This window comes from Herpailurus yagouaroundi, unplaced genomic scaffold (assembly GCF_014898765.1).
Source record: "Herpailurus yagouaroundi ecotype Mexico unplaced genomic scaffold, PumYag 162, whole genome shotgun sequence".
Classification (NCBI taxonomy): Eukaryota; Metazoa; Chordata; class Mammalia; order Carnivora; family Felidae; genus Herpailurus; species Herpailurus yagouaroundi.
Window position 1 is genome coordinate 9341622 of NW_024412403.1, and position 27519 is coordinate 9369140.

General features: G+C 48.5%; 1 protein-coding gene across 3 annotated transcripts in view; it reads right to left on the reverse strand.

Annotated features, from left to right (window-relative positions):
• The window catches only part of DOP1B (DOP1 leucine zipper like protein B), a 98612-nt gene that overhangs the window by 63199 nt on the left and 7894 nt on the right, over positions 1-27519 (reverse strand). For all 3 annotated transcript variants that reach the window (XR_005793157.1, XM_040483963.1, XM_040483962.1), the window contains exons 2-4: positions 8310-8491; positions 7515-7685; positions 1782-1971 (exon numbers count right to left, since the gene is read on the reverse strand). Coding sequence is in view for 2 of the 3 variants with exons in the window: in XM_040483963.1 (XP_040339897.1) it covers positions 1782-1971; positions 7515-7685; positions 8310-8491 (543 nt within the window). In the remaining variant the exon portion in view is untranslated. The remainder of the gene's footprint in view (positions 1-1781; positions 1972-7514; positions 7686-8309; positions 8492-27519) is intronic.

Sequence of the window (27519 nt, forward strand, 5' to 3'; positions counted from 1 at the left end):
TGACCTGGCTGACCTGTGAGCTGGAGGCTCCTCACCTTCTCCTCTGTCCTGGGAGTGTGCGTTCTGCTTGCCTTCCCTGCCTCAGAAGCTGCCTGAGGGACGCAGCCTTGACATGGTGATGTGGCACTGACGACACCTGCATGGTATATGTGACCGACCCAGGCAAAGTCTCTACATAGTAAACTTTTACAATCTGGCAGGTGGATGCAGAGATCTACTTGCCCTGTGCCTGCCCAAGACAGGCCTTGTCAGTAAGCTCCCCGGCATAGTAAACTGGCCACCGACCAATCTGGAGTGGCCTGCCTCTTCCTTTGGCCTCCCCCTGCCCTCTGCATGTATGGGACATTCCAGGTCACACCCAGGAAGTTCCCAAGGAGGCTGTAAACAGTGTAACATCGGACAGTGGATCAGCTGCAGCTCTCACACGTTGCATCTGAGAGCTTGAAGGGCTTGGACGAGATGGTCAGGTTCTAAGACCTCAAATTCTAGGATCCAGGAAGGAATGTCTTTAGGTTCCGGTAGGATCTTTTGACTAACCCCAAACTCCATTCAGTTACATGGATTCCAAACCAATTCAATCTATACTCTATGTGTCTTTTCCAAGTATAGATATACAGGAACACAAATGCAGAACAGTTGAGAAGAGCCATAAGGGAAATGTTAATTCGGAAGAGAGGAGGGAAAACACTGGAGTTCTGTAGGAAAGCTGAGCGGGAAGGTCAGGGAGGGCCTGCACTGAGGCCGGGGGAGAAGGGGTGGGGAGTGAGGGCAAGGAGCAGGGAGGCAGCATCACAGACTTGCAGGCCAGGCCGGGCGGTCAGTTTGGGGGTGCAGAGGGCCTGAAGGGAGAGTGAAACTGGTGGGTTGGGAGCAAACCTATAATACTCTCGAGTTTGGACTTTATCTGTAGGCAAGAGGAAGCCAGATATTTTTCAAGCATGGTATGGATATGAACAAAGCTATCCTTTAACAAAGCAAAGAGCTAAGAGCAGCAAAAAAAAAAAAAAAAAAAAAAAAAAAAAAAAAAAAAAAAAAAAAAACAACCCACAAAAAACAAGCCTGGATGGGCAGAGGATGGACAGTCAGAAGATTATGATGTGGTCCAGAGCAAGGATCAGAAGCTGAAAAGGAGAGCAGTGGAAATGGACAAAGCTGTTCAGTTTTACCACTAGGTGGCGACAGACTGCGGGCCATCACACACCAGAGTCTAAAGATGTGGGAAGGTCAAGGGAAGGGATGACCTTGCCAGGAAAGAAAGTGGCCCTCCGAAGGGCCTGGGGATGGACACAGGAAGAACCTTGACAGTCTAGGTTTGAGAGCAGCCAGAGGAGAGGACGATGGCAAGAACAGGACTAACAGAGACAGTGGCTGGAGGAAGAGGGAGCCTGATGTGTGGACAGTGTGCAGTGTGACACAGGACAGGGAGGAAACGAGGTTCTAGCTACAGCAACAGACTCCATGAGGCCTCAGAGCACTGGTCACAGCTAACTGCTTCCCGAAGGGTCCTCCTTAGGTGCAAGTACTTGTTTGAGTATGTAAAGCGTTAGTTAACGCGCGTGTTGAAAACAAACACCACCATCCTGGGTTTCATTCTGGGTACTGACGCCTCGAAGCCTCCTCCTCGTTTTGCTCAGCAGCAGAGCACACACGCTCTGAAGCTTGCGACACCTCCCTTTCCCTGCCGCTCTCCGAAGCCCCCCTGCAGCCCCAGTGACGGCCTGTGCCCAGGAAGCCGGGACCTTCGTGCCCCACTCCACCCACGTGAGAAGCAAAGCACCCACCGTGAGCTGGTAATCCGTCCCCAGCATGTACTTCTGCTCCTTGCCGGGTGAGTCCCTGCTGATGTGGCCCACCACGAAGAGCGAGGCAGGAAGGCGGATGGCGGGGCTCACCAGGACACTTCCCCAAAGGGCAGCGTAAAACACCTCCTTGCCGACCACCAGGGACAGCCTCAGGAGCAGAGCGTCTGTTCTGTGGACGAGACGTTACGGAAGGTAAGGGCTTGGTCCCAGGAGTCTGTGTCTCACGGTACCAACAGCCCCTGCTCGCCTTCCCCTGGCTGTGGGACCATTTCTTCGTGGTTCTGAGATGCTGCTGCCTCTAGCCTTTCTGTTCTGTCCACCTGCTGGCCATCACTGAAACCGAATTTGCTAAAACAAGCACGTCGCTGAGAGGTACAGCTTCTTGGCCAACGGGAAGTGTCTGACTGGTGGTGGCACCGTGGCTCAGATCCATCTGTGGATCCTGATGCTGCAAGACCCAGTAGGTGGGCGGTTCCACCACCAAAAAGGGGATGAGCAGACCAGTCACTTTCATTAACATGTCAAATAAAAAATAAAAGGTCAGTGCGACTGACTGGAGACTCAAAGGGGACAAAGTTCCCGTGGGAATTTGCAAATCCCATAAAGCCTGTCACTCCATCCACAACACCCCCTCTGCTGAGTCCTGCTCTGGGACGCTCTCCTGCTGATGTCTGACATTCCTTTGTCTCTTATCTCTATCTGGGTCTCTCTCCCATGACGGGACATCAGCAACTCCACGTCCGCCCTTGAAGAGAAGCAGGGTCCTCAGCGGGTCCGGGCTTATTTTCCACGGACACTGACCAAGGCCCGGCCCCTCTCCGCTCAGTGGTGTGCCTGCAGCTGACTAGGGCACCTTCCCCGTCAACAGTGAGAACGGCTTACGGGGCCAATGATAGCACCTGTCAGTAAATGGCAGAGGGAAATCTCCACAAAGCGATTTCATTTAATGAGCAAAGTGACTCAAAATCCAAAAGAATTCTACCTGTCGGGTTTCCTATTGGCAAAGAAGACAGGCAAAAATCACAGGACTGGTCGTCCAGGGTGACGCAGTGGCCTACCCAGGTTCCCAGAATCAGGCCTGTGCTGTCCAGATCCTGTGTCTGCTTCCTGGCAAGGGTCCCTAGGACGAGTTTAACCTCTGTGCATGTTAGCTTGTGGCTCTGAGATACGGAGAAGAGATGGAGATGTTCGGACCATGACCTGAGAGTCTCCCGTAAAGCTTAGCACAGGCGAACAGAGCTATCACCTCCCACCCATTACTACCAGGTCTGCTCTGCTTGCTGACACGTCCCTAGGGTCCAGATGATTGGCTGACACACAGCTGGCACCCAAAAACATGGGGAGAGGAGTGTCCCTCTTTCCCTCTTATTACGACCCGAGTCACCTTCAGCTTACTTGCCGATAATCAGTTCAAGGTACACAAAGGCATTTCGTACAGAAAATTACTACCTCTTTATATTAACAGTAAATTTTGTTCTCTTTAACACTAGTCTGGGGTACCTGGCTGGGTCAGTCTGTAGAGCACGTGACTCTCGATCTTGGGGTTGTGAGCTCGAGCCCCTTGTTGGGTAAGGAAATGACTTAAAATCTTAAAAAAATAATAAATAAAACTAGTCTGACCCTCTTAGTCATAAAATACTTGAATTTTACTGTGCACGTGATGCACATTACCACCTCTGCAGAAAAAAACAAAACTGAAGAGGCACGAATGACAGCCAAATGTTCAGGAAAAGCACACAGAATGGTTGGTGGATAAAGATATCGACTGGTCTTCTATTGAGGCTGAACAAACAAATAGAGCTTATCTCGCCCGGCTCTGAAAACAGCCCAGCAAAGGCCCCGATTTGAGGCAGGAGCGCCACTCACTCAGCAGCGGCGGCTGCAGCGCACTGGGCAGGCCGACAGGCCGGTCTGGAGCTAGGAAGAGATTCCTACAGCAGGAGATTTGAGAAAACCCCGGGAGAGCTCCCCTCTCTCCGGGACCCCTCTCAGGGGATGACTGATGCTTATATAAAGCCCGACCCCTCTCCGGGGACTGATGCTTAGATAAAGCCCATCGCAGACACAGCGGTGCACTCACTGCCACGGCATCTCCCTTTGCTGGAACAGTGTATTCCCAAAGTCGGTTCCACGGAACACCGACCACGAGCTATTCACGGAGGGTTCAACTGTCCAGCAATGGGGGAGGTGCCACCTAAGCTATCCCTTTTGCATTCAGAGTGCACGGGCTAGCTCCCTTTGTTGGAGAAATGCAGCTTATGTCTCATTTTATCCTAAATAAATTAATAGACATTAAAAATGTCAATGATGCTGTAGTTCAAAAAAGGGCAACTGTGACAAGACTTTGCTAAGGAGGTTAAAGTGAAGGGCAAGATAACTGGGTTAAAAGTCAAGCAACTCTCTGGGGTGCCTGGTGGCTCAGTCGATTAAGCCTCTAACTCTTAACCTCGGCTCAGGTCATGATCTCATCGTTCCTGAGACTGAGCCCCGTGTCAGGCTCTGTGCTGACAGTGCGGAGCCTGCTTGGGCTTCTGTCTCTTCCTCTCTCTCTCTCTCTCTCAAAATAAATAAATAATCCTTATATATATAAAGGAAAGCCAAATAACTCTCTACTAAGTAAGAATCACTCCTATCATCTCCAATGTGAAATTAGCTTATACCGTTTAGAGCCCGGGACGCAAATGTTTTCTATTCAGATCGAATCAGCAACCAAAGCAGCCTCCAGACCCCTCCTATTTCCATGCCTCCTGCCTCACCCCGCCTGCTGCTCTCTCGTGCCTCCTGCGAACACAAGCTCACTCTCTATTCAATGGATAGTCAGTGACACAGGCTGTTTGCTGGAAGCCCCAAGCCTTTCCCAACTTGCCACTTGTGTAGAGGATAGTCATGGAAAGCCAACCTGTCACAGGAGCAAAGAGCTCGAGGTGTGGCCATGTGAACAAGCACAACAGTGACAACAGTGTCCTGCACCACCAGATACATGACCAGAGTACAAAAATTCTAGAGCCAGCAGAGCTGATCATCATGGTGCCTGGAACCGACCAAAAGAAAGGTCAATAAATGTTTCAACTACCATTTAAGTCGGGCTTTCTCAACCCTGACACGATGGACTTTGAGGCAGGTAAGTCTTCACTGTGGGGACAACTGTGTCACTGCAGGATGTTTATACTAGATGCCAGTAACACCCTCTCCATCTCAGTGGCAACAGCCAAAAATGATGCCAAATGTCCGTGGGGGACACGAATCACCCCAGCTGAGAACCACTAACTTACATGAAAATCTCTGCCAAGCAGTTTTTGCTTGCTTACAAACCTCTGACAATATTCACCTTTCCTCCATTTCCTCAGGAGTTCGAGATTTTCTCCAAACTACTCTTGTTTTCTCAGTGCAGCAAAACACAGCTATGAAGCTATTTCACAGCAATTTTATTTTATTTTATTATTTTATTTTATTTTATTTTTATTCTATTCTATTCTATTTTATTTGAGAGAGAGTGCGCACACAAGTGGGGAAGGCGCGGAGAGAGGGAAACAGAACGAATCCCCATGCTGTCAGCACAGAGCCAGACTCGGGGCTCAAACTCACAAACCATGAGATCAGGACCTCAGCTAAAACCAAAAGCCAGACACTAAGCCAACTGAGCCACTCAGGTGCCCCTCACAGCCACTTTAGAAAAGACATTCTGGCCAGTCGTCTGCAGGCATACAAGGGTCGGAAAGCCAGGGTGAATAAGAAGTCCTAACACTGGTCAGAGTTTCTGTTCTTAGTGTTCACTGACACACAAGCCAGGAAGCCTCCACCTCCACGAAACTCGTGAGTCACCCTGCCCACAGCGGCCCCAGCCCAACTCACCCCTCTGCATGTGCTACCAACAGGACAGCAGGACCCCCACTGACCCTCCTTTCCCTGTTCCTGCACAGTGTCTGCTGGGGGGTGTCTGACTCAGCTCCAGAGCACTCAGGGGGAGAAAGAGCTGACAACTCTCTCAAAATGATGACTTATCTCAAATTAACATGGACACGGAGACCAAAGACTTTGGTGCAATCTTCCCATTACTGTGCCCGTGCACACCCACTCAGAGATTCTAGAACCCTCGACCAGTAACCACCTTGGAGAGCTGAAAACGAATGACTCTGGGGTGCTGCAGACACTGGGCCTGGTTTCCTGTCACAGCTCCATCTACCCAGTGATTTCATGCAGCTCTACTCAGCTCTTGGTCGGATGTCAAGAAATCACACAAAAAAAAGCTATGTTAAGCAATGTTAGCAACTGTTCAAATGAACCCTCATTGATCAACTAAGACAACACGCAAAAGCACCCCAACTATTTACGCTCTTCTGGTGTGATTCATTCTCATAGGTTAAAAAAAAAACACAAATCGCAACACATTTAGGGAACTGATGTGTTCATCTGTCAGATGACAGAAAAAGCGTTTACGTACACACACGTGAACATACCATATTTGTCTGGGAAGCATGAATGGGCCAGAACTTCTAGAAAGAGCCTGAACTAGGAGTCAAGAGACAGATCTGGCAAGGGACCTCTAGTTGACTCCTACATGACCTTCCATTCATCACCTCCACACACCTACCGATCCTGCAAGTGGCCACCGGCTTAACAAGGCAGTGACGCAGACTCTGCCTCCTATGGAAGTGGACGGCTGACTGGACCCGCGGCAAGGGGGGACTCTCCGCTGGGAAGTGGGAAGCCACCACCTGCTCTGTGTGAAAGCTTGAAATGTTCCAGTGTAAATTTTTGGTTAGGTTTGTCAAATTCCACTACAAATGCTGTTGACTTAAATGCACCCTTAATAACCACTGGCCACAATCCCCCAAACCATTCTAGTTATCTGGTTTCTCTGAATTTACGGGAGCACTCCAAATAGACCTTGGATTGATTCCTTGATTCCACCCCAGCCCCTGCACCCCCCAGTCACAGCCATGACAAAGGTGGGGAGGCTGGGGCCTCTGGCGTGGGAGAAATCTGGGCAGTGCATTGTGTAATCAAATGAAAACTTTTGCAAGCACCAAGGTTTCTAAACCTCCCAGTCAGGCTGCACACAGGCTCTTAAAACAGGTCCTATTAAATAGAGGGTAATCACAGTGATCAGACGGTTGATACAACGGAAGTGAGTTCTTATGTGATAATTCCCCAAACAGGACACGGTATATACCCAATAGTCTGAATAGACTTATGCCTTCTTCTGCTCCTAAGCACGAGTGAAACAAGCCCTCCATGAGTTTTTATGCTTAGGAGCCTTACAAATGTCCCCAAAGTGCTGCTGAAAGGTGTCGAGCTATTCTGCTTAGTTAGCATTGCCTTCTCGAGCCCCAGCCATCAATGAGCATGGCTCTGCTTTCGTTCAGAAGCAGCCAGGTGTAATGGGAAGCAGGAAGACTTTGGAATCTGACCTACGTGGCTCAGAATCCCAGCTCTGCCACTCACTGACCATGTGACTCTGGGAAACCTTACCTTCTGACTCTCACCTGTAACTGAAGGCAGTTCCCAGGAGAACACAGCATTCGGTCAGGCAGGGACCACCACGGCAATGTAAAGCATCACCCCGACTTCCGCACCTTTCCCTGCTGCTCCTTCTTCCCTGCTTCTTACACAGCAGGCCCCCCAACGGCCCCCCGCTGGGCACCGGCAGGGCCCCCTGCACCCCCCCCCCCACCAGCAGTCCCGCCACCGTCAGCACTGGATGAGACCCACCTGTCGTAGATCTCCGAGCCCTCCTCCAGGCCGGGCAGCAGGCCCACAATGAAGGCCTGGAGACTGGGCAGGAGAAGCTTCTGCAGCGGGAGAAAGTATTTCTCATACAGGCCAAGCAGCACGGGCCTCACCGACATGGCCGCGTTCGCCAGAAGAGGAAACAACCCATAGCTTTGGGAAAGAGAAAGGGAGATCAGGGTGGGGGATAAATGAGACACCGAATCAGAAGTTTGGCACAATCACCCAGCCAAAGGGGATTTTCATTTTTTTATTATGTTTTTAAAAAAATATTTATTTTGGGCGGAGCACAAGTGAGGGAGGGGCAGAGAGAAGGGGACAGAGGATCTGAAGCGGGCTCTGTGCTGACAGCCTGACAGCAGCGAGCCTGATGCGGGGCTCGAACCCACGAACTGTGAGATCATGACCTGAGCCGAAGTCGGACGCTCAACGGACCGAGCCACCCAGGTGCCCCCAAAGGGGATTTTCAAAAGCAGCCAGCTAGCCATTTACACTAGGGACGGAGACGCTTGCCTGGCACGGGATGGTCACAATGTGCTGTTCGGCAAAGAGCGGACGTCTAGGCAGGATGCACGTTACACGTCCACTTAGGACACACTTACGGGGAGGCCGGGGAGGATGCCTCCAGAAGGTGAGCCCTGGCCATCTCCTGCTGACGTCTTTAGGATGAACTGTTGCCTACCACTCCCCCACGTTGCTTGTCCTTTTCTAATCTTGTGAACTGAAATGTGATTACTCAGGTAACAAAAAAGTAATACGGTAGGGAAGCTACTCTACCTGTACAGGAACAAATCCTTGGCCAGCCATTTGGTCCCCACAATTTTGAAGATAATCTCATAGGTTTCTAGGGCTTTTAGGTGCACACCACTGGGCAAAGCAGGATGGAGGCACTGGGCTAATCTCTTGCTGATGAGGAGTCGTCTTGGCAATAAGGAATACCTCAGGTTACTCTGAAGAGCCTGGAAAACAAGACGAAAAACAGGAGGAAAAAGGGAGTAATGTTTACAATGGAAAGTAAATCTGTCGAGGCCAGGAAGACAAGAACAGATTCAAAAGGAAGACAGAGGGTCATCGTGGGGAACACCAGGGGGGCCACGAGCCAGGGGGCACGGGTATCAGGGAAGCCCCCAGCAATGCTGGAGATGAGGCAGGTATCAAAATCAATAGCAAGGGAGATTCTGTCACCATCAGACCAGCCTCTCGGCCACACATAGGAAGCCAGGTACAGGTGAGGGCTCCAGTCCATGCACGAGGCTCAGTGGAGCACAGACCATATTGGGGGAGGTGACCCCCGTCCCTAAGAAGACCCTCGTTCTTGCACTGAGGAAGCCCTTGGACTCTGTCCAGGGAGAAGGGGTCTGAGTTATCCCCATCATTCTCCCAGCTTGGCTTCACAGCCGGGGGGCTCTGAGCGAGGGGTCACCCCAGAAGAAATGGGGGGGCACACCTCTCGGCCATGACTCCTGGCATCTCCACCAGCTGGTGATCCTGCTGGGAGGGACCTGCATCCCGCAGGAGAAACACCCAGTGCCGTTGGGATGTGGCAACGGCACTCCTGAGCCGGGCCTTGCCTGGGTATTCGCAGCACCTGAGAACCACGATCAGGAGTGTGAGCGGACCACGGCCGTTCTGCCCGGCCTCAAGTGACCACAGGCAGAGTGCTGCGGTTGGGTGGGTCCTCATGACTCAACCTTATGAGACAAAGTGTCTGTCATTAGGGAACAGTCCACAAATATTTGCTGAAGGCCTACAGGGTGAAGTCCACGCTTCTCAAAAAGCCACTCAAAGGCCTCCATAGCATGACTCCTGCCTGCCGTGACTCTTAATACTTCAGATCCATCTGTGATTCCTGCCTGGCTCTCTGCCCAAGCTCCATCCTGTCCACCTTGCTAATCTCCCTCACATGAGACCTAGCGCCCCGTCTCATGGAGGCGGAATGGTTCTCCCTGGCAGGGGCCCCCCGTCCCCTTCCCCGTACTTAGTTCTGGCTACTCCGGGTTCCATGGGCATATCTGTCACGGATTTACAACCCTGTTCTACTGATCATCTGCTCCACGGCTGACTCAGGTGGGCAGTGACTTGAGGGATGGGTCTATGGTCTTCCTTCACCTGTAACAATCACTTGGGCACTCTGCATAGCACCTGAAACAAAGCCGGCATGTTCTGGAAGAATGTCAGAAGACATGTGTGATGCCACCTGCACTCTGTGTCACAACTGCTGGCCACTGGACCACATGTTCTTTTGATCAACGAAGAAAATGACCTTAAACATACACTGAGGTTATGCAGGAGGCAAAGGGAAAGGAAGGAAAAGAATATTTTTCATTGGAAGGCTGGAGTCTAACTGAACTCTTGAATTCAATAAACCTATGTTTCAAAAAGTAAAAAAAAAAAAAAAAAAATCTTATTTAAAAAAAAAAAAAAAAAAAAAAAAAAAAGCTCATGCAACTAGAAGTCATCAAGAAACACCTTGAAACATTATATATGTAAGTCTGATATTTTAAAACAAAGGGAAAGCCAACAAATTAATTTTTTTTAAATGTCTCCTGTCAAAACAAATCCTGAGGTGACTGGAAACACATACTGTGATGAGGGATAAGAACAAACTGAGAGTTTTGGCAGAGGGAAAATGAATGTGGGAAATGCACAGGAAACTGCATTTTATTATGGGCGTTTTCAAACACACAGAAAAGCAGGTGCAACAGCAATGCAACCAGCACCCGGCTTCAATGAGTATCAACTCCTGGCCAATCCTGAAGACGCGGCTTTTGGAAAACCATGTCTGAGACTTGACTGGCTTAACAGTAACGTGGCTGTGGGCTTTCTCCATGGATTCAAAAGCAGGAGAGAGAGAGCCTCTGTCTTCACCTGTAACAATTATTTCTATCAGGATAAAGCACTTGTTTTTTAAGTCACTGCCTACTCTCGTTCGCCTCAGTGTCCTCTGTTTTTCAAGTCACTACCTACTCTCGTTCGCCTCAGTATTCTCAGGACTTCTTCTATCTGAGGTGGAAAAGATGTGATGCACCTCCCATGGTGGTCATCCGGGACTCACCAGCATCTGCTTCCCTTGGGCTGTGCATGTAGAATCCCATTTCTCTGCCCTTGTGACCCTAGGTGTGGCAGCATGACTTACTCTGGCCAGAGAGATGAGTAGAGTGATACGTGTCATATTGGCATAGGCTCTATGAGCCAACTCAAAGCTTGTTGGGTTCTCTTCTCTTGACTCTAAGATCATGGAAATGTGGGTTGAGCTAAAGCCCTTCCCAGCCTGGCTCCCTGAGAAATTACAGAGCAGAAACCCCTTGCAGCCCAGTGAGGCAGAACTCAACCATGCTGTAACACTCACAGAGATTAGGGATTGTTTGTTACCCCGGCATAACCCTCCTTATCCTGACTGATACACCTCTTCCCACATAAATGCAATGATGATGAACCACAACCATTCTTTCCAAAAGAAGGGGGCTGCTTGCTATTTCTTTTTCATTTGAATGTGTGACTTCATATAATTTGAAAAAGATATAGGAAAAGGAATATAACCAAGAATGGAGACTGTAACCAGCAAAGGTGGACCTGGTTGTTCATTGTATGCCGTCCACGTTAATCCACACAAAAACGGCATGCCTGAGACAGGGGCTCTGTGCTGTTGAGGGAAAGGTGCCTAGAAATATAGGATGCTGCTTGATCTGAAAATTCAGCAAGAATAAAGGAGATAAGCAGATCGTACACAGAAAACCGGGAAGCTGTTCCTCCTTCCTGGTAAGAAAAACGCCAATTAAAACTACAAGGAAATACCATCCTTTTCACCCATCAGACTGTCAAGTTCGATCAAGGAGCACAGGTTCAGGAGCGGAGCAGGGCCAGCCAGGGATCATGAACCAAGTTCCTCACCTGGAGTCAGGATGTGGCCAAACAGAACTTGCGAGCCTGCTCTGTGGAACAGTCAGGACATTCCACCCTGCAGATTTCCATCACCAATGACGGGACTGAAATAGTGCCTCAGTCACAGTGGCTGTGCTAACCCGCTTCCCACAGAGCCTGCCACTTAACAGGTGCTTCCACGCTGAGGCTAAGCAAACAAGACTGTAGTATCGTTAGACCGGTTTAACATGTGAGCGTGGGGGTGACAGCCTGGCATTCCAGTCCCACCATTTATTTGCTCACTGGGCAAATTCTTTAACCTCTCTGGCTATAGTTTCATCTATAAAAATGAAGATCATGGCGCTTCACAAAGTTGCAAGCATCAGGTGAGACACCACATGTAAACAGGACAGCACGCTGTCTGGCACCCGGGAAGCACATGACCTCTTACTATAAGGACAAACTGAAGGGGCACCTGGGTGGCTCAGTTGGTTGGGCATCTGACTTTGGCTCAGGTCACGATCTCACGTTTTGTGAGTTCAAGCCCCGAGTCGGGCTCTGTGCTGACAGCTCAGAGCCTGGAGCCTGCTTCGGATTCTGTGTCTCCTTCTCTCTCTGCCCCGCCCACGCTCACACTCTGTCTCTCTCTCTCCCCAAAATAAATAAACATTAAAAAAAAAATTAAAAAAAAAATAAGGACAAACTGAAAAGGAAGCACAAGACTTAGAGATGGAGAGAAGATACACTGCATTTTAAAAGAACTGACTGATGGGCAGGGGCATCTGGGTGGCTCGGCTGGTTAAGCATCTGACTTGGTTTTGGCTCAGGTCAGTGACCTGAGTTCGAGCCCTGTTGGGCTCTAAGCTGGTAGCACGTAGCCTGTGTGGGATTCCGTCTCCCTCTCTCTCTGCCCCTCTCCCACTCACACTGTCTGTCTGTCTGTCTGTCTCTCTCTCTCTCAAAATTAATAAATAAACTTTAAAAAATTTTTTAAAAGAATTGACTGATGGGGGACCTGGGTGGCTCAGTCATTAAGTGTCTGACTTTGGCTCAGGTCATAATCTCACGGTTCGTGAGTTCAAGTCCCAGATGGGGCTCTCTACTGTCAGTGCAGAGCCCGCTTCGGATCCTCTCTCTCTCTCTCTCTCTCTCTCTCTCTCTCTCTCTCTGTCCCTTCCACCCCCATCTCAAAAATGAATAAACATTAAAAAACAAATTTTAAAAAGTTTCTCTAAAAAAATAATAAAAGAATGGACTGATACCCAGTTGTTTACAGATAATGCCCTTTATTGTCACAAAAGCAAACAAGGACACTAGTTAGGGGTGCTGATGAGGAAGGGTGAAAAATATATCAAATCAGAAAAGCAAAACTCAAACCGCTCTTATGTTTGGTGGTAAGATCACTGCAGACCCAAAATATGATGAAAATCCCAAGAGACACTAAAGCGAAAAAGGAAATCTGCACAGAGGAGGTAGAGTTGGGAGAACATGAAATTTACTTTTAGGAAGACAGAGGCAAAGATAAACACCAATGCTGAAGATTAAAAGGGATAATAAAGTATTACTTCTTAAATAATATTTGAGGCAAAATTTCTAAACATTTTGCAAGCCTTAAAACTGGAGATTAGAATCGCCTGTGAATAAGGAATCTACTCCTGAAATCATTGTTGCACTATATGCTAACTAATTTGGATGTAAATTTTAAAAAATAAAATAAAAAACTTAAAAAAAAAAAAAGAATTGCCAGTGAAACGCTTTGTCTGTAGTGCATTTAAAGCACTTTCTGAAATACGGGATTCCCTTAGACAGAGCACCTCCTCCCCCAGAGTGATGGACTTCATGCAGGAAAGGAGGTTGGGGGCCCTATTTATTTTTTATTTATTTATTTTTTTTAATTTTTTTTTTAACGTTTTATTTATTTTTGAGACAGAGAGAGACACAGCATGAACGGGGGAGGGGCAGAGAGAGAGGGAGACACAGAATCGGAAGCAGGCTCCAGGCTCTGAGCTATCAGCCCAGAGCCCGACGCGGGGCTCGAACTCGCGGACCGCGAGATCGTGACCTGAGCTGAAGTCGGACGCTCAACCGACTGAGCCACCCAGGCGCCCCTGGGGGCCCTATTTAAAAACACTTTTTAAAATGTTTATTGTTTGGGGCGCCTGGGTGGCGCAGTCGGTTAAGCGTCCGGCTTCAGCCAGGTCACAATCTCACGGTCCATGAGTTCGAGCCCCGTGTCAGGCTCTGGGCTGATGGCTCGGAGCCTGGAGCCTGTTTCCGATTCTGTGTCTCCCTCTCTCTCTGTCCCTCCCCCGTTCATGCTCTGTCTCTCTCTGTCCCAAAAATAAATAAAAACGTTGAAAAAAAAATTAAAAAAAAAATAAAATGTTTATTGTTTATTTTTGAGAGAGAGAGAGAGAGAGTGCAAGCAGGGGAGGGGCAGAGAGAGAGAGTGGGGGACAGAGGATCTGAGGCAGGCTCTGTACTGAGAGCAGAGAGCTGGATGCGGGGCTCAAACTCACCAACTGTAAGATCGTGACCTGAGCCGAAGCTGAACGCCTAACCGACTGAGCCACGAGAAGCCCCTAAAAACACCTTCTGCGTGGGCAGGTCTAAGTAGCATCTCGCAAACATGCCTGAAGGGGAACATAACCTAACTCTTGATGCCATTAAGGAAACAGTGATCTGCTCGCCATCACCCTACCCTGTGTGCAGAAGCTGGGGGCGGTGGGGGGGAGGGGGACCAGTGAAGGAAGAGCCAGTTGCTTCTGGTCAGTGGTCACAAAGTGGTGTCCCTTTATAAGACTCCCTTTCTAAGACTTTTCCTTTATTCTCGTTGAGGGCTAATGCATGGCCATGAGGGGAACGGCTCCATGTTTTCAGGGCAAACTTAGATGAGAATGAGTCATCCAATGATTCACTCTGCCACTTTGGCTGCTAAAGATTCAGAGCTCAGGGTGGTGTTTGAGCCACCATGTCTTTTTTCAGGAGCTCCTCTACCTGGAAGCTGTCACTTAGGCATCCCTGGACATGCGGAAGTGCTTGGCCCATGTGGCTGGCCCACTTTTAGGATCTGAAAAGCACTTCTCAGTTGGAAATTGGAGGCATTCTGCCGCATCCTCTCTGAGAGTGAGATCAAGCCAGAAGCCCAGAGCTGTCACTGCTCTTGAAAAAGTGAATGTTCTATTTAGAATAGCCCTGGCCTAGGAGGTTTCAAAACGGAGTGCTGGGCACTGGCGATGGGCATGTAAAATGGTGTAATCACTGTGCACACAGCATTGTGCATGGTGGCCCCTCAAAAGATTAAACATTTGACTTGTTTACCAAACTACCATATGATCCAGTAACCCCACTGCTGGGTACACGTGCAAAAGAACTGAGAGCAAATATCAAACAGATATTTGCACACCCATGGTCACTACAGCACTGTTCACAACAGCCAAAAGGTGAAAAACACCCAAATGTCAATGAACTGATAAACCAAATGTGGTCTATACATACAGTGAATATTACTTGACCTTAAAAAGGAAGGAAATTGTGGGGCACCTGGGTGGCTCAGCCGGGCAAGTGTCCAACTTCGGCTCAGGTCATGATCTCACAGTTCATGGGTTTGAGCCCCGCATTAAACTCTGTGCTGACAGCCTGGAGCCTGCTTTGGACTCTGTGTCTTCCTCTCTCTCTGCCCCTCCCCGACTGGCACTCTGTCTTTGTCTCTCAAAATAAATAAACGTTACATTTAAAAAAAAAAAAAAAAAAGGAAGGAAAGAAATTCTGATATGCTACAATATGGAGGGCCCCTGAAGGCATTGCACTCAGTGAAAGAAACCAGACACAAAAGGACAAATCCTTTATGACTCCCCTTAAGTGAGGGACCTAACGCAGTCAGATCCACAGATACAGAAAGCAGCATGGGAGGGGTCGGGGGAGGGGAAGTGAGTGGAGCTAGTGTTTGTGTCTAATGGGAACAGGTTCAGGTTCGGATGGTAGTGACTGCTGTATGCCCCTGAACTGTACACTCACATAGTTGAAACGGCAAATTTTATATTACGTAGATTTTATCACCCCAAAAGAAAAAAGAAATAAATGCTGTGTTTCACCCAACCACTCCTGCGGCCGGGCTACAAGAACCATGAACTCTCAAGCGATGTTTGCATGTTGGACAAACCACAAACTCTTTCCTTATCAGAGAACAAAGGAACTCCTTTTAATAAACCCTGAAGGGACCCAGGGACTTGGGTCCAGCCTCTCCTGAGTGTTTCCAACCCTTCAATAGCAAACTAGCCACCTTGAACTGAGTCCAGCTTCCACTGCTTGAAAACTCCTGATTTCCCTTCATCCATTCCCAGCTGTGTAAGAGCTGCCAAGACTGGACCCCTGGTGTGGACGAGGGAGGGCCGCGCGACTCTGCCGCGTTCCTGCCAGCCTCTATGCAGACGCTTGCTTCTCCGGCGGGCAAAGCCCAGTGAGTATTTCCAGGGAAGTTTCAGAAACTGTTTGGGTTGTGTTTTTTAGGAAACCCAAAACCCAAGCAAGTTAACAGATACATTGACAAACAGATACGCATAAGTATACAGATATAGTATATAATATATGTGTTTATATTCCATCTACAACACGCATGGTAAACACGGAATAAAAATGATGTTTACTAAAAGAAAAAAAAAAGATGAGAAACATTCTTCAGCTACAGAAGAGACATCTCAGGGAAACTCATGAATCTGGAAGGAAAAAATGGCCGTGTTTTCAGAGTCACATGGAAAAGTGCTAAACAGAAAGGAAAAGCTAGGATCAAACCAGAAATAAACCTTCCTTCCTTATTTTCCTCAAGAACTACACTATTTTAAAAACATTCCTTCAGCTATAATCAAGATACAATTATAATATTTTGGACTTCATTGTATGTGTAGGCTCAGCAGGTTGACCTGAAAATAATAAAAAAAAGAACTTAAAAAACATAAGTTTGAAAAAAAAAAAAAAAAGGTTTGAACCACATCCAAGCTTCATTAATAGAGACCAGGAAGTGTCTCACTTTGCCCCACCCAAGACAACATCTGTGTCGCACTTTGTTAAACTCTGACAGTAAACTGTCAGCCTATCTGACAGTCTGACGTCTTCTAGGACTCTCAGCACAATTTAGAGACCATTCCGTGTAAGAAATGTGATTAAAAATTCCAAAAGGGTAGACCACCGACTCAAAAAAGTAACTTAATACACTTAAACATGGTTTAAGGCAAATTGTATGTGAAGTGTATTTTATCACAATTAAGAAAATTTTAAAGGGTCATTTAACAATATGGGTAAGGGAGTGAGTTATATTTGATTTTTAAAAAGTTTCGGGGTGCCTGGGTGGCTCTGTAGGTTAAGTGTCTGACTTCAGCTCAGGTCATGATCTCACAGTTCGTGAGTTTGAGCTCCGCGTCGGGCTCTGTGCTGACAGCTCAGAGCCTGGGGCATGCTTCGGATTCTGTGTCTCCCTCTCTCTGCCCCTCCCCTGCTTGTGCGCACACGCGCTCGCTCGCGCTCTCTCTTTCTCTCTCTCTCAAAAATAAACATTAAGAAAAAAAAGTTCCTAGAAGAGCTCGCCCAAACCTGCTTTTGCACGGTGATCACCCTGACTTTGGAATTCAGAATGCCAGATGCCCATCTATAAAGAAACTCAAGCAAGCCAATTTTAAAGCAGGTCTCGCGTCAAGCGAATGGTAAAATACCAGCAGGTCTTCCTTCTGGAAGTTGGTCATCTCGAAAAGGATGTTCATTTCATGCTATGAGAACGAAGCCGAACAGTGAGTAAGGCTGGCCAGGTAGCACGAGCTTGAACACTCACTAAATACTTGGCCAAGGGACACCCGCGATGCCCTTCAGACAGAAGGAAAACAGAACAGACACTGAGTAATAACGAAGTGGCCAGGACTCCCCACGCTAAAGTAGGCCAAGTGCTGAAGGTGGGGATGGTGGAGAGCGTCATGCCTTATCTGACATGGCAGTGCCTCAGCCACCACACCAGCTGGGGAGGGCTAGAGACAGGAGGAGGACAGACAGGCCCCCTAACAGCCACTACAGGATGTTGAGATTTCACAGATAACCAATGAAGTCAGCTTTTGTTTAACTGGGGGAGTGACACGGGCTCAACCCCTCTGTAAAAGAAGAGCTTCCTTCTTTAAAAAGGTCACGGGCTGCAACATGACTGTCCTGCGCGGGACGTGTCAGCTGACCGCTCAGGACCAGCCCACAGCACAGTGAACCGAGTGAGCAGTCCGCTCTCGACCAGGGTCACAGCACCCACACCCCACGACCCTGGCAGGGCGCCGCGGCCTCTGGTTCACTCAACCTTCCACAGGAGGTAGAGACTCACAAGAATATGTTTCTGCTTTTAAAATTCCTTACGCTTATTTTTGTCCCTTTTGAATCAGCTCCACCTTACTGCTATAGCTGATAATAACTTATACTTTCTGAGCAAACACCATGCTGCCTACAGAGGAGCACAAGCAAAGGCTGAGCACACACAAAGGCGGGAGACGTTACAAAGCGCGGCCCGAAGGCAGAGCAGCGGGCTGTCCAGGGCCGGGCTGGGGGTGAGGAGTGGGGGGGCACATGGCAGGCCAACCCCAGCCGGAGCCACCGCTGACTACCTGATGATATCACAAGCCCTGGGCCCCTCTGTGGGGCTGTCTTGGGAATCCATTTTTCTGAGCTTAACCGGAGCTGGCTGGGCTGTGGAGGGAATGCTGTGCTGGTCTAACTCATGACAAGGAGAGGCAGGGGCAGGGGCCCCGTGATGATGAGCACGGGCTCGGAATCAGGTGACCTGGGGCCCCATCGGGGCACCAGCCTTGCTCAGCTGCCCCGCTGGGCACAAGTTCCCTGGAGCACACAGGCCAGACTCAAAAGGAGCTGAAAGGTTCCACGTTCATGCCGTTCCCACTTCCCCAGGGCATCGGGATTAACAAGGAGTGCATTCAACAGGATCACGGGGTGCACCCCAGGCTCTCGCTTGAGAGGACTGGGGAATCTCCACACTGGGTCGGGAAACTCCTTTTAAAACACAACGTGACAGGGGCGCCTGGGTGGCGCAGTCGGTTAAGCGTCCGACTTCAGCCAGGTCACGATCTCGCGGTCCGTGAGTTCGAGCCCCGCGTCGGGCTCTGGGCTGACGGCTCAGAGCCTGGAGCCTGTTTCTGATTCTGTGTCTCCCTCTCTCTCTGCCCCTCCCCCGTTCATGCTCTGTCTCTCTCTGTCCCAAAAAAATAAATAAACGTTAAAAAAAATAATAATTAAAAAAAATAAAACACAACGTGACAGACGCATCGCTACCTCACAGAGGGCAAGCTGCGACACACGTGTTCCAGTATTGCTCTTTATTTTTCCCCTTCTGAGTTTATTACAACATCTAGATCGTAGAAGCCACTCCCTCTCACCACTAATGGCGATTTTCCCAATCTTCCACATGGAAACTTTAGACGGCTAGCTGTGACGCTTTCCAGGTTTCCAGACATATCTTACTCTTTCCCGGCTGCGGTGCAGGTCCTGAGCCCTCCCTTACACCCAGGCACCCCTGTGTGGGTGCTGCGGCCGCGCTGGCTGAGCTGAAACACGGGATGCTTAACTAAGAAGCCTCAAGCAAGCCTGACCTGCATTCAGTGCCTTCACCAGTAAAAGGGGTTGAATGACACCAACTTCGGAGAATTACAGGTTTGAAAAAACAATGAGTGACAAGCATGTAAGGGGGGGCTCACTAAAGGGAATCATTCTATTTTGGGGGCTATGAGCCAAGAGGCTCAGGGGTGATGGAAAAGGGTGGGAGGAGGTCACGGCAGCAGAGTTAGATAGTGAACCACACGAAAGGAAATGAATTAGTGAATTAGAAGGGCAAACACGCCCTTCAGAACTAAACACGGAAACATACATGATATAGACAACACAAAATACTTGAAGAATTTATAACCATAAACCAGAAGATCTAATAAAAGCCTATCGTTAAGATACTAAATGACTCAGTGTCTGGACATATGTTCTTTTCTGCTTTTCAAACGTATTTTAATCCACATACAAATGATATATTTAACAAACAAACCAAAAGCCTATCATGTGGAAACCAACTTGTTCAAGTCACAGCCAAAAAAGCAGCAAGAGTATCTTGGAGAAAGAGTCTCGTTACAAATCCCAAACACGCTTCAGTCCCAAAAGTTCTACTCCTAGAACTGCATATTCTTTCAAAGTCACAGCCAGAAGAACAGAACTGGCACGCTCAAATGGGACTGAATATTATCCCCTCCTGGGCAGAGGTTTCTCTAGAGAGCTCCAGAGCAGCACTTCCTGATCCTCAATGTTGAAGCAAAATGGGTTCAGCAGGGCTGTGTAGAGTTTGGGACACATCTTCCCCAGCGCTCTGGCTCTGACAGCCCACAAAAGCCTCGGGCACCGGAATGCACTGGGCTCCTGTGACCCGCGCGTGCAGCAAGGAATGTAATTCAGAGTCACAAGCCGGGGGTGAAGAAGAAGAACACACCGCCCCAACGCTGCACTGCCTGTTCAAGCTGATCCGAACCTGACCTGTGCGTCTCCTCCTCTCTGCTCTTCCTCTGCTTCCCAGTCCCTGAGACAAGCCAGCTGCATAAAAGCAGGGACAGCTGAAGAACAAGGTAGCTCTTGGTGAGGGGGAGGGAAAAGGCTGCTAACCAGGCACACAGGGACGGTGACCAAGGTGTGAAAGCCTGGCTCTTTCCAGATCCATTCAAGCCCAAAGCTGGCTCCACTCTGCAAACCCCAGCAGCTATAAAACTGCCCGGGACCCTCAGAACCAAGACGCTGAACACATGGCTGGCATAAAGCAGGCACTCAAGGAACACTGCCTCCTCAGAAACACAACGGGGCTTCTGCACTGACGGTGAAACCCGTGCAGGTGGGGAGACAGAAAATCCTCTGCAGTTTCTCTGAAAATGCCTTGATGCCAGCCAGAACCACGCCGGTGCAGATGGCGAGGGCACAGATCAGCAGGGGACATTCCGTGCCTTTTAAGGACACATAAACACCTTTACTGCTGAGAAACAAGCGTGCCTGCCTCTGCCCCCAGAGGAAACAGGCTCCCACGGGTTAAGGATGGTCCAAGGTTGCGGACTCAGTTACCAAGCTTTGGGCTGTAAAGCACAGGATATCCAAGTATACAAATCTCAACGAAGAAACGTATCACCTCACAACCTACAGCACAACCTGAAGTCTAGAGCAGTGATTCCCAAACTGGGGCAATTTTGCCCTAGGGACATGTGACCATGTCTGGAGGCATTTTTGGCTGTTATAATGGGGTTTGGGGGTGGGATGTGGACAAAGGCCAGGATGCTGATGAACATTCTATAACGCCCAGGGCAGCACTCCCTGCCCCATCACGGAAGGTCACCAGCACCAAGGCCAAGAAACTGGTCTCGGGGAGCATATTCCTGTATTTGGCTAATGCAAAGGGCTTAGTGACATCCTAAAAGCACCTGAACCTTTTCATGCTTGTGTGCTTCTCATGGTGAGTTGACTTATCCTCAGCCTTTTCCTACTGTGGCCTCAGATGTCTGCCACATATCAGCCCTAAATTCCCCCTCAATTAAAGAGAGGAACAAAACGTCAAGTGTTGGTTCCTTTCCTGTCTCTTCATATTAGAGGAAACCCTTTCCAGAAGCCAGCTGGCCACACCTCATAGGTCAGAGAAGGTCACGTGCTCGTGTCTGAATCAATCCCTGCCCAGGGAAATGGAATTACTAGGAAGAAGTCGTAGACCAGTAGCATTGACCTCTGACGCTGGGAGATGGGAGCTGCCACGCTGCAGCACATTGTTACCTGATGCCTACACATAGCTGGGTTCTTCCGACGAGGAGGCAGGGGGTGAGCAGCTGGGGAGACAACCAGCACGTGTGTCTCAGTCTAAGCAGCGGTGAGCTTGAACATAAACCAGGGCGCTCTGCTTTTTTAAAAATGTATTTTAAGAGAGAGAACTCAAGTATGCACGTGAGTGGGGGAGGGCAGAGAGACTGGGAGGTGGGGAGAGAATCCCAAGCAGGCTCCACGCTGTCAGCACACAGCCTGATGTGAGGCCCAATCCCACAAACTGTGAGATCATGACCTGAGCTGAAATCAAGAGTCAGGCGTTCAGCTGACTGAGCCACCCAGGCGCCCCCGGGAGCTCTGCCTCCAAGCTCAGCGCCCCTTCCTTCATTCCACAACATCTGAATTAGCGGACCTTCCAGCAGATTGATTTCCAAGGCGTACCTCTGCCACTGAGAGAACCAGTTTAAGTACAATCATCACCAAAAGCACATGAATAAGGTGTAAGGCAGAACTGTGCTGCTTTGAAAAGAGCAACTCAACACTTTACAAACTGATCAGACAATGAAATGCCATGCTTTCTGGCCACGTAAAGATGAGAAGTCATTAAAGTTAGTAAAGAATGAATAAAGTGATGTCTGAGGAGACAGCAAACTGATGGACCTACAGCACTGAGATAACAGTGAAACAGGAGGCACCACCATCAGAATCCACGTGCGCCAGGTGGGCGTGGGGACTGCAAGGTGCACCCGAATCGTGCTCCCTGCTTCTGTGGTAAGGCTGTGGCTGGGCCCTGGCTGCGCGGCCAGAGGGTAATTTTCTCCCTTGAAGATACAAGTGGAAGTAATACGTGGCATTAAGGTCTATGCACGCTCCTATATTCTGATCCCCCTTCCCAGGGAACAGAATGGCAGCGAACAGAGCAACTCTGCAAGCCATGTGTTAAAGATGGCAGAGTCCTGGGCTTGGGTCGCTAGAATGACCGTGGGGAAGAGAGCTGCCCATCTGGAACACCACGCTGAACCAGTACACGAGCAAGAAACTTCCATCTTACTGGTGGCTCTGGATTTTTGGACGGCTCTGTTACGGAAGCTGACATTTCTGTAACTGATATACCACAGGTGTCATCATTATTTAACATTGTTCCAGTAACTGCTACTAGCAAAATAGGAAAAAACACAAATTCAGTATTGATTGATCATATGTATGCTTGTCTAGCTAAAGAACTCAAAACAACTAGCTGAAAATAAGTGAGAGATAAATTCACTAAGATGGCCAGTTTTCAAATCCTGCAAGTTAATCACTTCCTACTTACCAACAACCAGTTAAAACACAGAGTAGGAAATAAACCCAGTCATACAGCAAAAGTACACGTATAAAATATCTAATACATTTAGGAAACAGGAAGGACTTATGCAAGAAAAGTGATTAAGTTCTTAGGGACAAAAGTGAATACTCTCTCATCAATGAAGAGAATGCCTGCATCTCCACGCGGGAGAGCCAACTGTGTAAAGATGTCACCTCTTCCCCCAAATAGTCTACAGTTGTTACCTAATACCAGTCAACCCCTCAAGGACTCCTTTCACTTTACGAATGACTCCGAAGTCCATCTGCAGGAAAATGACCTGGCAATGGTATAAAAATTCCGAAAGAGCAGAGGGGTTTGGTTGGTGTAGACAGAGACAGACACACTCTATAGCATGGTGGTTCAAGGGCATAGCTTTGGCACCAACACACACGGATGAGCAGAACACAGACTCATGTGTCTGAAGGCTGAGCTCCCCGCCCATTGACACGGCCCCTGCCCCCACCTCGATGGACCTTGGCAAAAACAGACATGTGGGGAGAGATGTTCCTTACAGCTTCATGTAGAATCAGGGAAAACTGGAAGCAAACCAGTCCCACACTAAAGGGCTTCCAGACTTTGTCCCATTCCATACAACCTCCCTCTCTCTCTTCTTCTCTCCCACATACAAGACTAGAGCTATAGATGAACTCGTCAACTAGCCCTTTTTTTTTTTTTTTTTTTTTGCCCCCTTATCTTATCATAAGCATTTTTCGCTCAGGTGACTGTAAGACTACTTCATCCGGATGGCTACATCCATCATCATCCTGTTGTGGCATGACTTAGACTCCTGCCACCACCACCCCCCCCCCATCGAGGGGGGCTACTTTCACTTTTTTGTCTATTACATACAATAAAATAGTGCAGGTTCTTATGGTTATCTTTGTGTTGTGCTTCCAGAAGATCAACACAAATTTACAGCGATCGTGTACTAACTGTCTAATGAGTAGTTCTTTGGGAAATGCAAAAGCCACAAGGAGCCAGTACTGTAGTCCCACTAAAACGGCTAAATTAAGGACTGTCCGTACCAAGCACTGGCAAGAGTACGGAATATATGGACTTCCCGTACACTGCCGAATGGGTGAAAAATGACACGACCAGTCTTGAAAACGATCTGGCAGGTTTTTTAAAAAAGTTAAATATATATCCACTGGAAGCGACCCAAATGTCCATTAATAGGAAAATGGGCTAATAAATGATACATACCCATGGCATCCTGCTCAGCAGTAAAAAGGAGTGAACTCTCCATCTACACAACAGCCTGGATGACTCTCAAAACAGTTCTGCTGAGCGACAGAGACCAGACCGGGGAATAAAGAATATATGCCCTTTGATTCTGTTTATATGAGATTTTAGAAAATGCAAACCAGCGTTATTGTGACAGAAAGCAGATCCGTGGTTGCCTGGAGAAGGGGGCAGAGACGGGAGGGAAGGAGAGACTGCAAAAGGGCATGAGAAAGTTTCTGGGGGTGACAAACACACCCTATTATCTTCGCGTGGGGATGGTTTCACAGGGATAGACACGTGTCAAAACTCATCAAACTATACACTTTAAGTACATCTAGTTTATCGCATGCCAACAAAGCTATAAAAAAAAAAAAAGGAAAGGAAAAAGGAAAACACCATTTGAAAAAAGATAAATAAATGGGAATGCCTGCATTTGGCTCAAATACAAGCTTGAATACAGGTATTCGTGTTCAATCAGTTGTCCTTTTTGAAAAATAGCCACATTTAATTCAATTCCTTCTGCATTAGTTTGCTTGAGTTGCTGCAACAGATACCGCAGACCAGGGGGCTCAAACAACAGAAACTTATGTCTCACAGCTCTGGACGCTGGAAGTCCCAGATCGAGGTGCTGGCTGACTGGGTTCTCCCGCTTTGTAGAGGGCACCTTCTCACTGTGTGCTCACATGGGGAAGAGCCATCTCTCGCTCTGTCCCTCTTCTCAGAAGGACACCTTCCTATTGGCTTAGGGCCCCACGCTAATGAATGACTTCATTTAACCTCAATTACCTCCTGAAGATGTGTTTTGAGATACAGTCACACTGAGGGTTAGGCCTCCAATGTACGAGTTTGGTGGGGTTGGGGGAGACATAATTCGGTTCATAGCACTTTCCTTACAATGGCTGACAGGAAATTTCTAGTTTCATAACTTTCTTGACAGAATTTATAAAATGTGAGCAGACAACAAGCTCTTACCCTTGTCCATAAACTCAATTCTGCTAGATGAGCTTCCCCACTCCCTCCCCAAAGATGGGTTTTTGTCATTAGATTGCTGGAGGAACAAATCACCTGCCCGAATCTGGACTATTTCTGCCCCACCAGCTGACCTCAAAGAACAGCAAAAATATCCTCTGCTCACATGCAAAACATATACACTACCCTAGCTATAAATTATCGAAAGGATAACAGTCTCCCGATTTCAGCACAGAAATCTTCTTTCTAAAGGACCATGCCAGCCTCATGCCGACACGTCTTTGAGAGGCTCACATGAGGCGGCCACCACAAGCCCAAACCAGCGACGCCCGTGCTGATCCTCAGCCCCTTCTGGAGAACCTGCGAGAGGGTGAGAAGCCACAATGCCATCTGAGCCCCATGCGTCACCTACCAAGAGGAGGAGGCCCGAACAGCAGCAGAGGACCCGGCAGCCTCTGCCTCACATTAGGATCAGGAGCTCTGCCTGACATTCTGTTAACTAGCTATGTCTCCAGGACCGAAGTTCTGGTGTCAAGACAATCAGCACGTTGCCAGAAGCCAATGGGCCTTGTGCTTACCACCCGTTCTAGTTTACCGACCCATGAAGATTCAGTACCTGCCAAAGACAGGCTTTCAACCTGGTCTCTTCCCAGAAGGCACTCAGGCCACATCTTTCCAATATGACCCTGACACCACACTTAACTGACAACTTCCACCCCCAGGGTCACAGCAGCAGAAGGTTGCTGGAAAATGACTACAATATCTGCCCCAAACTGAGGTACCACACTCTAACACGTGGGACCCCCAAAGTAAGATGACAAGAAGGAACCGGGCATCACACAGGCCCAGGGCTACAAGTCATAAACAGTGAAGGCTGAGAGGGGTTGAGGCCCTACCCCGGGTCACCGGCTAGAGGGGATCTGGAGCAGTGATTTAAACCACATCTCACTGGAAGCATGAAGAGGCTGGGGAGGAGGACATAGAGAGACACGTGGGAAAGGACAATGTCCCCCGCCAAAAAGACACCCCACAACTAAGCCCTTATGAAAAAACTGGTACGGGGCTAGTGAGGTGCAGTCAGATGGGACACCAATCATTAATGTCACAGTTTGAATGTTTGTGTCCCACAGTGCGATGGTATTAGCGGGGGGTGGGGGTGGCTGTGGGAGGTGGCCCTCATGAGGTTAGTGCCCTTAGAAAAAGGACCTCACAGGGCTCTCCTGCCCCTTCCGCCAGGTGAGGAGGTGATGCAAGACCGCCACTGTGAACCAGGAAGCAGCCCACACTAGGCCCTGAATCTGCCGGTGCCCAGATTTGACTCCCAGCCTCCAGAACTGGGAAAGGCTGGCTGTTGAGAAGCCCAGTCTGGGGTTATTTCGTTATAGCAGCTCACACAGACTAAGACAGCCAGGAAGGTGGCCCAGAGTGACTCAGAAGTTCTTGGCACACATTGAATCACCATGCATATGAGAAGTGAAGTTCTTCACGACACTGTGGGGCAATAAAAAAAGATTAAGGAAGTAACACTCTACTGTTCCATAAGGGATGTGATGAAAAACCATCCGGGATGCCATCAGAAATGAGCTTTTTGAAAAAACTGATTTACATGGAAAAACAATCTGTACTTCATTGTCAGACCCTGTTACAGGCTAAATTGTATCCCCCAAAATTCATAAGTTGAAACCCTAATCTCTAATACTTCACGGTATGACTATATTTGGAGACAGGGACTTTAGAAAGATAACTACGGCAAAATGTAGTTCTAGGGAACGTCCAATATGACTGGTGTCTTTGTAAGACATCAAGACACAGACATGCACACTGGAGAGACCACATGAGATCCGAGTGAGAAGTTGGCTGCCTACAAGCCAAAGAGAGAGGCCTCAAAAGAAACCACCTCGGCCGGCACCTTGATCTTGGACTTCTAGCCTCCAGAACTACGGGAAAGTTAATTTCCGTTAAGTCACCCAGCCTGTGGGATTTTGCTATGACAGCCTTAGCTGATTAACATAAGGCCTCAGACCAAAGGGGCTTTATCTGAGCTAACACGATCTAACAGAGAAAAGTAGTTGACTAGGACTAGGGTAAAAATTGAGATCCAGGGGCGCTTGGGTGGCTCAGTCGGTTCAGCTCAGGTCATGATCTCACAGTCTGTGAGTTCGAGCCATGTGTCAGGGTCTGTGCTGACAGCTCAGAGCCTGGAGCCTGCTTTGGATTCTGTGTCTCCCTCCCTCTCTGCCTCTCCCCTGCTCATGCTCTGTCTCTCTCTGTCTCAAAAATAAATAAAAACATTTAAAAAAAAATTAAAAAAAAAAAATCGAGATCCAGCTCAGACTCCTCGAGTTTCCAGGCAAAAGAGGTCCTGGGGCTAATCAGTTCAGTGTAGACCAGAAAGGTTCACCAGGTCTCCCATCTCCAGCCCACGTTCTTCCCCAAATAGTGCTAATTCTGAGATGCCACAGGGGGGCTGTGCTTTACCAAGGAGGTGTCATCATTAAGCGATAAGACTTGAGAAGCTGAAACATATCACAATACCCAGCACCTCCTATTTCTCGTTATTCGTGTCACCTGCTTTCTGGCCATTTTGTGAAACAAAGTGGTACCGAGAAAAAGCCACAAAAAAGGTGCTTCATTTAGGACCATTATGAAGTTTTTAAAAAAGATGTTTCGGTGATAAGATTTTCAAATGCCCAGAGTTTATTCATTTCTACTGTCCTTCATTTCAATAATCAAAGTCGTAATCCAGGCTTGGCAAGTGGTTGGGTTCATAAGAGCTCAACATGC